The sequence below is a fragment of the Zymoseptoria tritici genome, chromosome 11 (assembly GCF_000219625.1).
Source record: "Zymoseptoria tritici IPO323 chromosome 11, whole genome shotgun sequence".
In the NCBI taxonomy this organism is placed as follows: Eukaryota; Fungi; Ascomycota; class Dothideomycetes; order Mycosphaerellales; family Mycosphaerellaceae; genus Zymoseptoria; species Zymoseptoria tritici.
This window is the reverse complement of record NC_018208.1, coordinates 649,249-665,373: the sequence shown is the minus strand read 5'-3', so window position 1 is coordinate 665,373 and position 16,125 is coordinate 649,249. Positions and strand designations below refer to the sequence as shown.

The following is a 16,125-nucleotide window of genomic DNA, read 5'->3' as shown; positions in this document are numbered from 1 at the left end:
AATGCTCTCGGGGTTGCCGTTCTTGCCCGAACATAAGGAGCAATACCGCCGACACTTGAAAGGTTGAGACGCATACTGGGTATCAGTCCTTATCAGAATCAGCGGTGGAGGTGGCAAAATGCTCCGACCACAGAACGCAGATAAGGTCGATCAGCCGCAGGATTCTGTCCGGCTGGAGTGGTTCCTGCGATGGAACATGGAATGCTTCGATTGCCACGATCTTGGAAGCCTTCCACGGCGGAGGATTCTGTGGCTTGCGTAGAGGCGATTTGGAGATGGCGGGCCTCGTCACCTATGTCTCGTGACCCCGCAGAGAGTCGAGGTACCTCATCAGCTACTCCACGGATGGTGCGATCTCCGTGACACCGGATTCGGAGCGGAGGCGGGAGCGCACCGAAGAGAGGGTCGTGGGCGGGTCGTCGGACTGGATGTAATGATTAGTGCGCTGCGAAGTGCTCGAAGAGATGAGGTGAGGTTGAAACGCCTTGCTGATGGAAAAATGCGAAGAGCACACAAGCCTCTGCCTCGTCTTGGGGACTTGATGCTAATATTTTTAAGCTATCGGTGCCTCAGGCATGATGCAATATCTCCCGATCAAACATCAACCTCACTCTCGGACAACTGCAACTGCATCGACATCAGCGTCTAGTCGTCCATCATGGCATACGCAGCCTCACAATACGACGACTGGGGGATCATATCTTTCAGTAGGCTTTCCAACAGCACGGCGAGACAGCAGGAGTCGCTTGAGACAGAACGCCGCGTGCGTGCCTCCTTCCAACGACATGTGCCTCCCTGTTCGACGACAAGTCATGCCACGACGTATAGCCGCGCACGATGGCCTCAGAATGACCAGAAAAGGTAATATACGACCTACGCCTGACCTTAAAGACAAAATCCCATTTCCTTGTACCCTAAATCACTTTCCTGTCCGCCGTATGTCAACAGCGTAACCTCGCACCTGTTCAGTCTGGAAGGCCACGGTCTCAAGTCTCATCTCGCCGTCACGTTGCCATATCATCGCTCTTCGGTCTCTCTTGGATTTCTTGGCTTTTTCCCATCACAAGACTTACGGTTCCGCCCACCATGGTATCTATATCAGGCCCATTCTGCCGTCTGCGACGATCGACCAGCAGCGCATTCGGCATTCTCCGAGGCGATAAGCAAGCCAAATACTCTCCAGAAGTAACGTCCGATCTAAGCAAAGAAATGCCGGACCTGTTCGAACGACTGCCCAGGATGTTCCCGTGGGACAAATCTAGACCCGTCGATCCAGAAGAACACACTGTCTGGCTCCTTGACAACACGGCATTTCAAACTCCAGAACGCTCTGTTCGTGTAAAGAGTCTCGAAAGACTGCGTCCGCATCGGAAAGCCAGACCGACTGTCATTGATTCCGACGGGAACGAAGTCACTGTCCGCAAGGGAGAGGAATCAGGCTGGCAAGCAGAATTCATCGCCTGCTATTTCGTCAAGAACTCCGGCGCCGATGTCTCTCACGTCATCGCAGCTATCGCTCGTATGCTGAATATCGACGAGACGGACATCGCCACCCGGCAGCGGATTGCGGAGAGGGTGCAGCCTTTCGCTGATACTGTACTTGTCAAACGTACGTTGCGGATAGATGTTGGCGGCAAAGAACAGGTCACTCTCGGCCCATCAACGAGGAATGGAATCAGTACGGATGTGGTGCCTTTGCACTTTGATCCGATGAGGACTGGACCAATGATTTCCGCACCGGTTGATTTAGACACTGCTCCCAATCTCGCCGGCCGGTAAGTAAACCGCATGTGTTTCCGGAAGCATGAGCTAAACAACATCAGCACGCTCTGCTGCCCTCCCACCGGCTACCTCCTCCTCTCGGACATCGACGACACCATCAAAACCACCCTCACACCTTCACCTATGGGAATCATCCATTCCACCTTCATCACCTCCACTCCTCTCCCAATCCCCAACATGCCAGACCTCTACTCCTCCCTCTCCACCCTCCTCTCCTCTCCACCATTCTTCTACCTCTCCGCATCTCCGTACCCTCTCTATCCCTTCCTCCGCCCATTCCTATCAACACACTACCCACCCGGCACAATCCTCCTCCGAGACGCAAGCTGGCAAAACCTCGGCGGCCTGATTGCCAGCTTGACACGAGGCGTCGAAGCGTACAAAATTTCACAAATGCGTAAAGTCCACAGCTGGTTCCCAAAGCGGAAAGTCGTGTGTATCGGTGACTCTACGCAGAGAGATGTGGAGAGTTACTGTGCGGTAGCGAGGCAGTTTCCCGGTTGGGTTGGAGCGGTGTTCATTCGCAGGGTGGTGGGTGTGGAGGGAATGGATGAGGAAGAGAAGAATTCGCCGAAGCGGTTTGAGAGGGCTTTTAGGGGTTTGGAGGAGAAAGGCGTGGTTTGTAAGGTCTTTGATGAGCCGGAGGAAGTGAGGGTTTTGGTTGAAGAGATGGTCAGGAGGGATGTATGTCGAGCGTGAATGTTTTGAAACAGATCAGCCTCACGCTACGATCCCGCTTTCATCCGCTCCAGAATGCCGAGCGCGGAAGTCTTGAAACAGATGAGACTCACTCTCGAGCGTCATTTGACTGCGTCTCGCGTCGCATGCTCTACCCATCCATTCTTCAGCAGTGTAGTCTGGTGTCCAGCTGGAGATACGTGAGATCGGGACTGCGTGCAATTCGCGCAAGACTGCCATCGGATCCTCCACTTCTATACATCTATGTCATGTGTATCCCTCGATGATGCATTCGAAGCAAATTATTTCTTGACCAACAAACTCGTTCCGGTCATCTCCTTCGGTTGCTCCAATCCCATACACGCCAGTATCGTCGGCGCCACATCTCCCAGCACGCCATCCGTCCTCTTCAAACTCCAGCCCTCCGGCGCATTTGCCATGACGAAAGGCACCTTATTCGTCGTATGACTTGTCTTCGGCGTCTTCTCCTCTGTCAACATCTCCTCCGCATTGCCGTGATCCGCGGTGATGAACAGCGTGTATCCGTGCTTCTTGCAAGCCTCGTAGACCACTCCAATCGCCTTATCCGTCTCACCACATGCAATTACCGCAGCATCGTATACACCTGTGTGGCCTACCATGTCTGGTGGCGCGAAGTTGTTCATGATGAACTCGTGTTCGCCCGCGGCGATACGCTCGGCCATCTTCTCGGCAACACCCATGGCGGACATCTTTGGTTCGAGGTCGTAGGTCGCCACACCCTTGGGAGAAGGAATCAGGTCACGTTCTTCGCCAGGGTACTGTGTCTCTTGACCGCCATTGAAGAAGAAAGTGACGTGGGCGAACTTCTCGGTCTCCGCGATGTGAACCTGCTTCACATCGTGTTGGCCCAACCAGTCAGCGAGAACATTGTCCATGGACACCGGAGCGAAAGCGATGGGAAGGTTGAAGTCCGTCTTGTACCGGGTCATGGTGGTGAGGTGAATGTCGGATGGGTAGGGGAAGTCTGGACGAGGAGAGCGGTCCTGGTCGCCGAGAAGTTGCACAACCTCGCGAACGCGGTCGGAGCGGTAGTTGAAGAAGAAAACAGTGTCCTTGTCGGAGATGCGACCCTCCTTGCCGTTGATGATGATGGGCTTCAAGAACTCGTCATTCTCGCCGGCATCGTAGCGTGCTTGGAAAGTGGCTACTGGGTCAGAGGACTCCTCGCCCTCACCTGTGACCATGCCCTTGAGGCCGAGCTCGACACGCTCCCATCGCTTGTCGCGGTCCATCACGTAGTAGCGACCGACTATGGTGGCCAATTTACCAATGCTCTGCTCCTTGGTGAAAGCGAGCAGATCTTCGAGGTGGCCTTTGCCGGACTTTGGGTCGGTGTCTCGGCCATCGCCGAAGAAGTGGATGTATACCTCTGGTACGCCGATCTCTTTTGCGACCTTGAGCAGGTTCTTGAGGTGGTTGATATGAGAGTGCACTCCACCGTCACTGACCAGTCCGCAGAGGTGCAGTCTGCCATTGCCCTCTTTGGCACGCGTGAAGCTCTTGACAATGTTCTCCACCTTGTTCATCTCGCCCTTCTTGATCGTCTGATCGATACGGACGACATCTTGCCAGACCACTCGTCCAGCTCCGATGTTCAAGTGTCCGACTTCACTGTTTCCCATTAATCCCTCGGGCAGACCGACGGCGAGGGAGGAAGCCTCGAGCTCGGTGTATCCGGATGTAATTTTGCTGCCTACGGTCGCGAACTCGTCCATCCACGGCGTCTCGGCGTTGAGGATTGCATTGCCCTGGGGATCGGAGGAGATGACTGGAATACCCCAGCCGTCGATGCAGATCAATGCGGCCTTTTGCTTGACTTGCACCATGATGGGCAGAACCTTGGTGGATCGTTCGGGGTAGGAGTCGGTCGTGGATCGATTTCTGGCTGGCTTGTGATTGTCCTGATTGAAAAGAGTCGTGAATGTCCCACGATATGAGGAGTGATAATTGAAGTGTAGTTTGTTCTTCCACCGCGATCCAGGCCGCGAGAAATGTGTTGGCCCCGCTATCAACAGAACATCCCACCAGATCTGATCATTGGCAAGCTCTCATTGATGCCTCAGGCGGCAAGAGCTACCTTACCTTGTGCTCTCCAGATCTACAACCAATCGAATCTACAACCAATCGACCACCAACAACATCGCTTCCTTTCACCGACCAGCAACATGGCGCACCCGATCAAAACCACGACAAACCTCACTCCAACCTCTCCGCTACTAGCCCTTCCTCCTCCTGGCACTTTCGACATACTCCCAACCCTTCACGAACTCCTTTCCCGCGTCGCCTTGCAACAGACCGACCCAAACCTCCACACAGCGAACTCGAATCTTTCAGACAGCGTTCCAGAAGGCACATCATACATTGGACTGGCACCTCTCGCGCCGAAAGACTTACCGACCGCGGTACTGGAAGTGAAAGCGAAGATCCGCGCGGCATTGAGAGCTGTCGAAGGACTACCGGATGTGGAGAGAAGTCTAGAAGAGCAGGATGAAGAGATCGCAGAATTGGAAGAGAGGATTAGACGGCAGAGGATCGTGTTGGGTGGACTGCAAGAGGTGAAAGATGGGAAGGTCGGAGGTATGGGTTGAAGCGCGATTGATGGTACACAGTGCGCTTCTTGCAGTGCTGCATGCTGGTTCTCCCGTACGGCCGGTGTATGAACGGCTTGAGGGAGCAGGAGGACACGTCAAGACTGGCGTGTGCCTGCTGACTGCCAGACACCGGCTGCACACGTCGTGGAGGACTCCCGCAAGATTCGCTTCGGTCTGATCGTGCGGAGCTCCTACTCAAGGGTCTGGCACAGTGAACTGGAGTTTCAATCAAACCCCTCGATCACCGCGCCCATGTGCCACCGGTCGATCTTGCAGTCGCACGCATATTGGTGCAAGGAATCACCATACAGATCCAGATGAACTGCGTATCTAAAACTTCTGAACAGCGGAATGCGACCCCAGGATGTCCGAGCGCGGCTACTGCGATAGCAAGGTGCTGTCTTGTCAGCAGAGGAACACGATCGAGAGTCCTTATGGCGGTATGGTGCCTTACAGCTCGTGCCAGGTTCTGGTCAATGGTGCTGGGAATACTGTCGGATGCTAGACGGTACCTTGCAATGAGTTGAGTGCCGGTGGAGTGCCACAGCGACACGCATCGGGTCGCGCTGCATTGGACCATCTTTGTGTGGGAGGGAACTTGGGAATCTTGTTTGGCATTTCGTTCGCATCTTCACGAGCTCTGTTGCCACTCACAGCAGGCATCCACGAATGATCATCTTCATCGTAATTGAGGCACCTCATCGTTCCGTTCCTCTTTCCCATCTGTCTCTTGGTGAAGTCTGCATCCCAACTCCATGCCACTCCAGCACAGAGGTCATACCAATCGTCCAATGTCCCTGACTGAGCCAAGTCGTGGACTCATACCTCCTCGTTATAATCATTCAACCCATCCATGTTTCCTCGGTTTCCTCAGCGCGCCCGACCCGCCTGTCATCGATTCGCTCCACCCTTCGCATCCTCTCCTCCACCTTTCTTCGCCCACTGCTCCCTCAATGCCTCGTACAAGAACATGAATTGGCTCTCGCCCTGAACCATCATCATCCTCTGTTTCCGCAGCTCGTCCACCGTCTCGGCGACCGGATCCCTTCCTATCGCCAGATTGTCCCAGTTTCCCTCGAACATCTCACTGAGGAGGTAGTCCAGCGCGATGAACGTCCCTGAACGGCCGACTCCAGCGGAGCAATGCACAATGCGCGGGTTCGACGGCGATGCGGAAGCGAGTGTGGAGGCGAGAGAGCCGTTGGCAGGGGAGTAGGTTGTAAGTGCTGCGGATAGTCGCACGAGTTCGACGAGAGCGGCGCGGTCGTCGCCTTCGGGAACGAGAAAATCTGGCCAGCCTTCGAAGAGGAGATGGCGGACTTCGCGTTCTTGGTTGGGTTTGTCTTCGAATCTCAGCCTCATCCGTCTCACCTCTGATCGAGAGGGTGTGTGTCTCTCCACGCTGATGAGCTCGACTGTGCCGTTGTATGCCTCTTCATGTCCGTTCTGCTCGACCACCTCCTCTTCACTCGCTTTCACTGGTAGGTGTAGCGGACTGTCCCTCTCGCTCGACGGGTAGTACTGGAAACACTTCTCTTTCCCCGACTCGTGTGTCTGCGTCAACATGACCACCACCGCGGGATTCTGCGACTCCTCCAACAACATGCGGTAGAAATGCGCTACGCTTGTGTCTTTCGGACCTTGGGTTGCGATGTATCGTCTCTTGCCTAGGGAGATGGGAGAAGCGTTGATGTAGTCGTTGTCGGAGGCGGATGCCACGCGGAGCTTGACGCGGTTGGCGGCGAAGGGTTCGACGTTGAGGTAGCGGTTGCGGGAGGAGATGTGGGTGCCCGTGAGGCGTGCGAAGGGGGAGGAGTCGGGCGAGCCATTGGCGGGATGCGAGGTGCCTTGGGCGAGGCGGTTGCGTTGTTGCCATTCGAGGTCGACGAACTTGGAGTGGAGGTCTGAGAAGAAACTTGGATGTTAGCTTGAGTTAGTAAAGATGTGATATCCAGTGTATTGACGGACCAGTCTTGGACTGCTGGAGGAAGGCTGGCAGCGGGGGCGGATTGTTAGCCATGGTTCGGTGGCATGCAGCAGGCAGGCGGCGGGCGATGGAGTTGGTCGGTAGCTTCCGTGGGAGAAACGAGGGGCAGCGGGCGGTTGATATAGTGGTGGCCGTGGTGGGTGAATTCTTTTCGGGGATCGACTTCCTTCACTCTCTCTCTTGTCGCGTGTCCGATAGTAGCTAGGAAAAGTGGAAGAATATCACCCCGCGGGAACTATATCAACGGGATAGTGGGGCAGACTCTCTGGAGGTGACTTTTGCTAGGTAACAGACGCGAGTGAATGTGAACTGACAGATTAGAGAGCAGAAGGATGAGAATGTGTCCTACGTTCACCTCACGTATTCACTCACATTTCCTTAGCCTCAAGCTTAGCCGCGAGAAGTTTAGGCGAGGTATGATGCTGGTTGTTGCAGCACGAATCAAATGACGCCGACGACTTTTCAGATCTGAAACACACACAGGTGACAGCGCGTGCAGTGCCCCTCTCGATCGTGGACCCTGCTTTTTTATCCGCGCGCTTGGACCGGGTCGGATGTGGATTCATGCCGCATGGTGAACGTCCTCGACTTCACGACATCACTATCGATAGGCAGCAATATCAACGCATCGCTGTACTGCATACTCGCCACAACACATTCACTATTGCCACGATGCCGGATTGATCAGACCATCAACAGCCATCCTTCCCTCCCCACCCGCTACAACCACATCACAAACCACAATGCTCCCACGCCCCATAATCGCCCTGCTAGAAGCATGGATGATCCAACAACTCCTCCGCACCCCCGGCTTCCACCGCATGGCCCGAAAAGTTGCCAAAACCGTTCACCGAGCACAACACGGCACTCCCGCGGACGAACTCGGCGGCACGAAACTAGACTCACCGGAGGGAAGCAATTCACCCGGCTTCATCAAGCATTTCGTCGAAGAGATACGTGGACAATTAGGAGCCGCGGAGAAAGAGGAGATGAGGCAGGTGGCGAGCCAGGCGAGAGTTGAGGCGAGGAGGCAGGGGTTGAGTGAAGTTGAGGCAGAGGAGAATGCGGAGGTGGCGTGGAGGAAGGCGGAGCAGAGATTAAGGAGGATGAGGGACGAGAAGGAGGGGAGTGGGAAGAGGGTTGTTAGTGAGAGTGCGAGTCAAGATGCGGACACGGCGTGGAAAGAGACGAGTAAGACGCCGGGAAATGGAGATGCGAGAGGGAACGGAGGATTTCTGGACGAATATATGGAAGCGTTGAGGGAGCAGGTCAGACAGAACAAGAAGGGCGGATGAAGGGAGACGGGAACTCCACATCTATACGTCGTCTCGCACGCAAGGTGCCTGTTAGACCAGACAGCAAAGTCGACGTCGACAGGCATGCCACATTCATCAGAATCTGGTGCATATCATCACGACGACGGACTTGACGACATGGATGGAACGCACGTTTTTGACATTTGTCATTCAAGCTAGGAGATCTTGGCTTCGGCCGCCAGCACGGACTACACCAACTCCATTGCCAACAACTAGGCAGAAATCGGTATCCAAATTTCCAGGACTTTGCCACTCGTTCTCTTCCTCTGGTGCGCAGCTTTGGGAGAAAACATCTCCGGTCAGACATCCAGCTCAAGCCTGGCCTCAATTCCATGCCAAAATCTTCATCGACTCTCTCAAGCTGCCGATCTCCTTGGTTAGAAGAGCTCTTGACCTGCGAACCGCCGGTGCCTCTCCAGCGATCTCCTCCAAGGCCGCCACAGAGAGCTGGCTGACCCAGATTGGCGAGAACAGCGCGAGCGGACTGGTCTCGCAGTGGAGGAGGTAGTGGCTGACGGCCTGCTTGCAGATGCTGTCGACGAATGTCTTCCTGCTGACCTTGTAGTACGACATGAGGATGTCGTGGATGTCATGGATGACGTGGTCCTCATTGGACATGTTGTTGATGGGAGCGGTAGCAGTGTCGAGCTTCACGCATTCTCCGTAGCCCTGGATCGTGAAGGCTTTACGTTTCATGCCGGCGACCACCTTACCATGACGACTCTTCTGCAGATTGTCGTTGAAGTAGTGGTTGAGAGTTGTGGGAGTGTCACAGCTCTCGACTTTGAGCAGGAAGTTGGCGTTCTCCATGGCTTTGTGGTAGCACTTTGCCAAGTCTTCGGCGAGAGTGTTCTTGACGGCCGTGCGGATTTCGGTGTCATTGCAGACGACCTTCAAGGCCCCGAGGATGAACCTGTGCACCATGACGATGATGTCGCTGAGGAAACCTTTGGTAATATCTGCCCACTTCTGCGACTGCTTCTTCATCGCGGTCGAGAGAATGGTGGCGTTGAAGGTGCCCAGCTCGAAACCACGATTGCCTCGGAAGACGCGATTCAGCCAGTCTTCCATGCCATCAGTCAGCGGACAGCAAAGGTCAGACTGGGCATGCAAGATCTCGGTCAGCTCCTCGACGTCTTCTTGCTCTCGAATCTTGAAGGTGTCCAGCTTGACCGGCGTGAGTGGTGCGGCTGACGTCGCTAATGCCAATGCAATGGCGGCCGATGGGTCGTCCTTCTCCTGAACCGACATGAATTCGTACTCATGACCGAGCTTGGCCATGTCATCGGAGAACGTCTTCATACGAGCCATAATTGCAGGAGCAATGCGAAGGCTGGAATCGTCGTTGAAGACGTCGTCAGCACCGTAGTTGGCGCTGAGCGCTAGGGAGGCAATGCGCTGGAACTGAGCTGCCATCTTGGTCAAGTACGCCATCTGCTCCATGGTACCTCTGCGCTCGGGTCCGAGTTGATCAAGCCGCTTTTGACGAGCGTTCAATCGGTTCTTGATTTCTGCTTTCACCTGGCTCAACCATTAGCACGACACGACATTCTCAGCATAAGACAACATACCTTCGGAAATTCTCTCTTCACCAGCGAGGAGATCACGTCCTTGAGTCGGATCCGCAAGGTATCGACGCCGACCTTGTCGTCGTCCAGATCAGACCACGGCGCCTTGTTGCGGAAGAAGTCCCTCTCCAGAGTGTTTCGGTCCAAATTCTTCTCGGCCATCTCCATCTGACCCGGATTGCGAATGACGTGCCAGCCCAACTGCATCACCCGCGCACGACCTTCGAGCAGATCCACACTCCGACCCTCAGTACCTCTATCCATCAGATCGGGTTTGGTGAGGACGCCCAACGTACGATCTCCTTGAGGATCAGCCTCCGTGGCAAGCTCAAGAATCTCCTGAGTGGCAACGTCGACATTGGCAGGGACCACGGCAAGAATGACCGAGCGGGGGTTGTTCATGTATCCATGCACCATGTTCCTCACCAGTGCGATGTCCGCCTTTGTCGTGACTCCTTCTGTTGTCGACTTGAAGATGCCTGGAACATCAATCACGCTCAAATGCTCTTGCTCAGGTCCCGAAATTTCCAGGCGCAGGACGTCGTTCGAGAATGTTGGTCGCTTCTCTCCATCATCGTCGCCGCCGAAACCGGCCAGTCCCATCTCGGTATGGACCTGCGCGCACGTACGTCAGCTCAATTGTTGCTCCATCACGGACGCTGTGATCGGCGGGCACTCACCTCCTCCATGATCTTGACGAACACCTCTGAATCCAACTCTTCCTCGACTTTCTTTCCCCACTTCTTCACTCTGGCCACATGCTGAGGATCGGCATCCTTGTCTGGAATGATGGAAACTTCGATGCCTTCGACCTTAGCCCGGCGGAAGACGATCTGTGTGGCGAATCGAGTGCAGAGTCCGCTGTCACGAGGCAGTGGCTTGCGGATGAGACCTTCAAGCACGCTGGACTTTCCGGACGACTGGTCACCGACGACGACAATCTGAGGGAGGTCAACAAGTTCACCAACACCACAGGCGAAGAGCTTGTCGATCTTGTCGAGCATGAGCGGGTCCGCGAGCGCGGTCGTGCTGGTGGGTGCCATGATTGATGGCTGCGCTGCGGCGTGTTTTGGAAAGATGGTGAGGTAAAGAAAGGAATGAAAAGTCCTGAGCTGTATTGGACGGCGGAGAAGACCTGCGTTTGCTGGCGGCCCGGAAGTCCGTGCATATTTCGAGCTCATTCACTTCGTTTGCGAGGCAAACGTAATTGCCAAGCTTTCCTGAACCTTCATGGTCTAGATCCAGAGGACTCGCTTTGTAGGTTGCTGCTCTGGCTAGAAGGGTCCTGAAATGTGAACAGTATCGGAGAAGAGAGCAGAAGTGACAGTGTCGTGTCACTGGCATTGCAACACGGTCTCATAATGATATCGTTGCTCGCAAGACAACACAGACTATCACGAGCTCAGAGTGGCCCAACATATCCTCTTCCATCGGACAAACCCACGACCGACCACGGGCCATCACAACTCACTCCAACTGCCTCCCTTTCCCCTTGAACTCCTCATCCAACTCATAAACAATCGGCACCCCCGTCGGAATCTCCACGCCCGGAATATCCTCATCACTAATCCCCTCCAGCTCCTTCATCAACGCCCTCAAACTATTCCCATGCGCCGCGATCAACACCGTCCTCCCCTTCTTCAACTCACCCACAATATCCTCCGTCCAATACGGCAGAACCCTCACAAGCACATCTTTCAAGCACTCCGTAGCCGGCACTTCAATCCCTTGCGAAGCATACCTCCCACCTTCATCCTCTGACTTCCGATACTCCTCACTCGTAGCAGGAGGCCGAACATCAAACGACCTCCGCCAGATATGGACTTGTTCTGCACCTTCTCGTTCAGCGGCTTCAGCTTTGTCGAGACCCTGCAGACCGCCGTAGTGGCGTTCGTTGAGTTTCCAGGATCGCTTGACGGGGATCCAGAGTCTGTCAGCTTCGTCGAGAGCGAGGTCAGCGGTGACGATGGCGCGGCGGAGGAGGGAGGTGAAGAGGATTTCGGGGAGGTAGTTGTGTTTTTTGAGCAGTTTCCCGGCTTGAGTGGCTTCTTTGATTCCTTGTTCGTTGAGTGGGACGTCAACCCAGCCTGTGAAGAGGTTCTTTTCGTTCCATTCTGAGCGGCCGTGGCGGAGGATGATGAGTTTGTAAGGGGCGGGCATTGTTTCTGGTGTGAGAGGTAGTAGGCGGGGGAGACTGGGTTGATAGTTCAAGTCAAGAGGTAGCACGAGGGAAACAAACGTGGTGTTGTTGTTGGCTTGTCGTTCGAGGTTCCGGTGGTATCGAAGCTGATCTTGAAATTAAATAGCTCGACAAGGTGAGGTCAAGTACCTTGATGGTCGTCTTCTGAATACCATGATGGCCATTAGCAATACCACAAAGCTCTCTAGTACCAGTCTATACTCATTAAGGCCGTGTATCTCATGCCGTTCTTTCCTATACGTTGCTGTCGCCATAATCGTCGACCATCACTTTCTCGACCTTTCGCTACCCTCACCATCTTCCTCATCGTAATCATCCTCATCATCGCTCTTCTGTAGTGCAAAAACCTCCTCCTCACTCATCCGACTTCTCGCCGTCCCGTCAATCGCGTCACTACCATCTCCACCCTCATGCTGATGCAACTTGATACTCCTGAAAATCACCCACAACCCGACATCATACGTCAGCCGAAACGCACCGCCGGCCACGAAAGCCACCCAAAATCGGTTTCCGCCGGCCAGGAAACCCGTCACCATCGGCCCACTCGTCGCTGCCAGGGTTCTCAGCATACTCGTGATGCCCATGACTGCAGTTCTCTCCTCAGGCCTGACGACAGCCGCGATGAGCGCCGAACGAGGAGCTTGATCCATGTTGTTCAAGCCTGCACGGACGAACAGCAAGATGACCGCCATCCAGAAGTAGTTTGGCAATGGGAACAGTAGCACTGCCGCAGAAGATGGGATATGCGTGAAGACCATGGTGTTGACGAGTCCAATCTTTCGTGCCATAGGACCGGCGAAGATACCGCCGATGGCGGTGAGGAAGTAGGCGACTGAAGTCACGTCGCCGAGCGTGGACTTTGACGGGTGGAATTTGCCATCGATGTAGTAATTCGTCAGGGAGTAGGGTACCATGCCGTCGGCGAGAGAGTCAATTGCGAGCAGGATCCAGAGTTTGTAGACGACTTTGAGGGTCGGTGTTGAGATTGGACCCATCCAGCGGGCGACCCAGGCTCGTGGACTGGCGGCAGGGGCTAGTTTTGAGCCAACTGGCTCTCCCAGTGGCATCTGCTGGCCACGGTCTGGGCGAGTGTCGAGCTCGGAATCGTGGTCGGTATGCTCATCGTCTTGCGGAACTTGATCGTAATTGTCCGCCGCAAGATTGCTGTCTGCTTCGCAGTCTTTTGTGAGGAGCAGCACCAGCCCAGCGTTGACCAGACCCATGACCGCATAGATCCAAAACAGAGAATGATATGCTGCCTTGAGAGTCATGTCTCGACTTCGAAGATGCTCGATAATCCTTCCACTCATCTCACTCCCGATAGAAGAACCAAAGGCAGAGATCGTGACATACCAAGCGAGCACATCAGATCTGGTCGTTGGCGTCGTGAGCTGTGACAGCATGGACTCCTCGATCGTTCGAAATGGTCCAAAGTCTCCACCTGTGGCACTGACGACTCCGATCACGGCCGCGAGAAGGAGGATCCAGAAGTTCTCGAACAGCGCGAAGATGATGCCGGTCATGACCATGAGGAATGAGCCACCGAAGAGGATCTTGCGCCGACCAAAGCGGTCGGCGATGAGTGTGAGGAATGTGCCGAGGAAGACATCGCCGAGTAAGGTCAATGTCTGTTGAGGACATCGTCAATAAAGGTCTTGCGCTGCATCGATATAGACGTTGACTCACCATGAAAAGGCCAATCCGATAGTCTGAGTAGTTCAACTCGGCGAAGAACAACGCTGCAATGCCCGAGTCAGCTCTATCCGCTGGTCAAAAGTCTCGGTCAACCTCCTTACCAAGTATCAGTTGGTTAGTGCCATACGCAAACATGCGCAAGGCACGTGATATGATGATCAGGTAGGCATTTCTGCCGGTACTGGCGATGGAATCGACTCCGAATTCATGATAGAACCAGCGGAATGGACGTGCGACAAGCGCCATGAGATCAGACTATTGGCATGCCAAGTATGCTGCCAGACGCTTTTGTCGTATGAGAATGTTGTTGTTGGACACTCCATGGCGGTGGGAGTCACGAAAGATCTTGATCGGTGTCGTCGGCGGATATCGGCCGCACATGCAGATCCCACGACTGGCGGTCTGCGTGGAAGATGGCTATGACGGCCCGATACCGGCGCGACGATGTGTGGCAGAGGAGTGGCCGCATCGTGTATATGAGAGATCGATGCCCATGGTGTGCTTGAGGTGCTTCTCTGCCAATCTGCCTCGTGGAATGTTTGTTGAAATGTTGATGGCTTTCAAACAGGAAAGTGCTCACCTTCCTCCCTCCCTGCCTCGTCTCGAGGTCGTTGCCAAGGACGTGGACTACGAGCAAATCGCCCTTCCGCCATGGCTTTCCTCCGAGCATATACCACCAACAACGGCGAACAATACGAGAATCTCAACGACTTGAACGCACGCCGTCTGTTGACGATGTATTGACGATGCGGAGACCGAACAGGATCTCCACAATTCTCCGCAGAAAACCACGTGCTCTCCTCGCGACGTGTCAACCCCTGCGGACCCACGTGTGGATACCGCTGGACTCGCGTGGTTGCCCATGGGGAACACCAAGATCTTTTCGGTCCTTGGAAACCTCATCTCTTCTTCCTCACTCCACCGCCCAAGACACACATCGGGCCTTCTTCGAGACGCAGGAGCATTCCGCCAACGCGGCACAGCGCCTCGCCTGGTATTGTCCGTTCAATACGGGACTACTATTCTGCATACTCCACCGCCGCGCTTATTCCGAAGGATCCGAACGACATGCCACAGTCCGTAGCTATTCCGTTCGGGATGGAGCTTAGCCCGAGCGACTTCACCCGACCTTGGCGCAAATGCGGCGGTCTTGGATTTGCGACTTACAACATCGCGCCTTTACGGTTCAATCTAGTCTCCCTCTAAGGCGCATTCTAGTCAGAAACGAAGGACAAAGACTACTGTCAGACTCTTGTGCGATGTGATAAACTGACCGCTAAGCTCCTCTTCCATGCGTGCCAGACGAATCTGGATGCTTCAAGCTGCTTATTCTTAACTCCTACTCGCATCGATGCCTTGGTGGCAAAGAGCAACGGTTGCCGCAAGTTCTGGATCTGCCGCGCCTAGGATGCGTCCCTTGCAAACATGTCAGCAGCCGCCGACCAGGGCGCTGGGATACTGGATATGATACGTCGAGCGCTAGTATGCACGAGCGGAGTGCCAAGAAAACGTTCCTAAGTATCTTCTGGGCACGAAGGATACAATGCATTTAGGTCGGCTAGACCTTCGGCAAGTAAGTCACTGCTGCACCCAGCACCACTTCAACCGACTTCCAAGAAAACCTGCAAGCCACCGGAGCCTGGGCTATCCACCGGGCTGGACACCGGACATCTCCTAGCCATTCACTACCCAAGGTTCTTCATCCGCTTATAGAAGCCAATGCCTTGGCGTATGGGGATGCGCTTGGAATGTCTTACTCCACGCTTCGTCCGGAAAGCTAATCTTGCCTAGGTCGTCACTTACCGCCGGTTTCCTTGACTTACCGACGGTCGATGCTTGGTATATCACGCCTTCGACGCCTCGGGCAGTGCAAAGCTCGTCTGTCCGAGTTGAGCAGCCCTATTGCCCAAGGAACAACTGTGTCCCTCTTGGCTGGGCAAAGGATTCCGTGTCTTGGACATTACACTTTCCCCACACGAAGACATGGTTCCGTCTCCCACGCGATGCAGGTTGTCTGGGGTCGAAAGAATGAATCGGACGTTGAGCCATTGTAGCTCTGGAGACGATAGCCGCCATCACCCGTGAAGTAGGATGAGCAGACGGTGATGTATAAAGGCCAGTCCCCAGCAGGCCCAAGATAAGTCCCAGCAGGAGCAACACAACTTTCTTCGCAAACATACCCCTCCCTCCGACACCTTTCATCTCCTTTGACTCTCATCCACCTCTCTTATCTCTTACCTGTGTTCACGACACATCACCACCCACC

At 54.6% G+C, this 16,125-nt stretch overlaps 7 protein-coding genes across 7 annotated transcripts; 2 read left to right on the top strand and 5 right to left on the bottom strand.

The window, feature by feature from the left end:
* Nucleotides 1-1,422: 1,422 nt before the first annotated feature.
* Nucleotides 1,423-2,385, top strand: MYCGRDRAFT_30246 (uncharacterized protein; the record flags this gene model as incomplete). The annotated part of the gene is made up of 2 exons (XM_003848586.1): nt 1,423-1,775; nt 1,824-2,385. Coding segments are annotated over 2 exons (915 nt in total), but the record flags the coding sequence as incomplete, so codon positions are not given.
* A 377-nt stretch (nt 2,386-2,762) lies between these two features.
* Nucleotides 2,763-4,474, bottom strand: GPM2 (phosphoglycerate mutase 2; the record flags this gene model as incomplete). Its single annotated transcript, XM_003848296.1, has 1 exon — nt 2,763-4,474. One exon carries the CDS (start codon nt 4,326-4,328, stop codon nt 2,763-2,765), a length of 1,566 nt encoding a protein of 521 aa, XP_003848344.1.
* Nucleotides 4,475-4,664: 190 nt separating this feature from the next.
* MYCGRDRAFT_106107 (uncharacterized protein) lies at nt 4,665-5,215 on the top strand (the record flags this gene model as incomplete). Its single annotated transcript, XM_003848587.1, has 1 exon — nt 4,665-5,215. The coding sequence occupies one exon, from the start codon at nt 4,668-4,670 to the stop codon at nt 5,088-5,090; it is 423 nt and encodes a 140-aa protein (XP_003848635.1).
* Nucleotides 5,216-5,733: 518 nt separating this feature from the next.
* On the bottom strand, nt 5,734-7,380 carry MgPtp1 (phosphotyrosine-specific protein phosphatase; the record flags this gene model as incomplete). Its single annotated transcript, XM_003848295.1, has 2 exons — nt 5,734-6,997; nt 7,062-7,380. 2 exons carry the CDS (start codon nt 7,111-7,113, stop codon nt 5,985-5,987), a joined length of 1,065 nt encoding a protein of 354 aa, XP_003848343.1.
* Nucleotides 7,381-8,720: 1,340 nt separating this feature from the next.
* MYCGRDRAFT_49293 (uncharacterized protein) lies at nt 8,721-11,007 on the bottom strand (the record flags this gene model as incomplete). Its single annotated transcript, XM_003848294.1, has 3 exons — nt 8,721-9,917; nt 9,968-10,579; nt 10,645-11,007. The coding sequence occupies 3 exons, from the start codon at nt 11,005-11,007 to the stop codon at nt 8,721-8,723; spliced, it is 2,172 nt and encodes a 723-aa protein (XP_003848342.1).
* A 424-nt stretch (nt 11,008-11,431) lies between these two features.
* On the bottom strand, nt 11,432-12,124 carry GPM1 (phosphoglycerate mutase 1; the record flags this gene model as incomplete). The annotated part of the gene is made up of 1 exon (XM_003848293.1): nt 11,432-12,124. One exon carries the CDS (start codon nt 12,122-12,124, stop codon nt 11,432-11,434), a length of 693 nt encoding a protein of 230 aa, XP_003848341.1.
* Nucleotides 12,125-12,430: 306 nt separating this feature from the next.
* MYCGRDRAFT_76808 (uncharacterized protein) lies at nt 12,431-14,136 on the bottom strand (the record flags this gene model as incomplete). The annotated part of the gene is made up of 4 exons (XM_003848292.1): nt 12,431-13,176; nt 13,243-13,792; nt 13,851-13,903; nt 13,961-14,136. The coding sequence occupies 4 exons, from the start codon at nt 14,103-14,105 to the stop codon at nt 12,431-12,433; spliced, it is 1,494 nt and encodes a 497-aa protein (XP_003848340.1).
* Between the last annotated feature and the right edge of the window lie 1,989 nt (nt 14,137-16,125).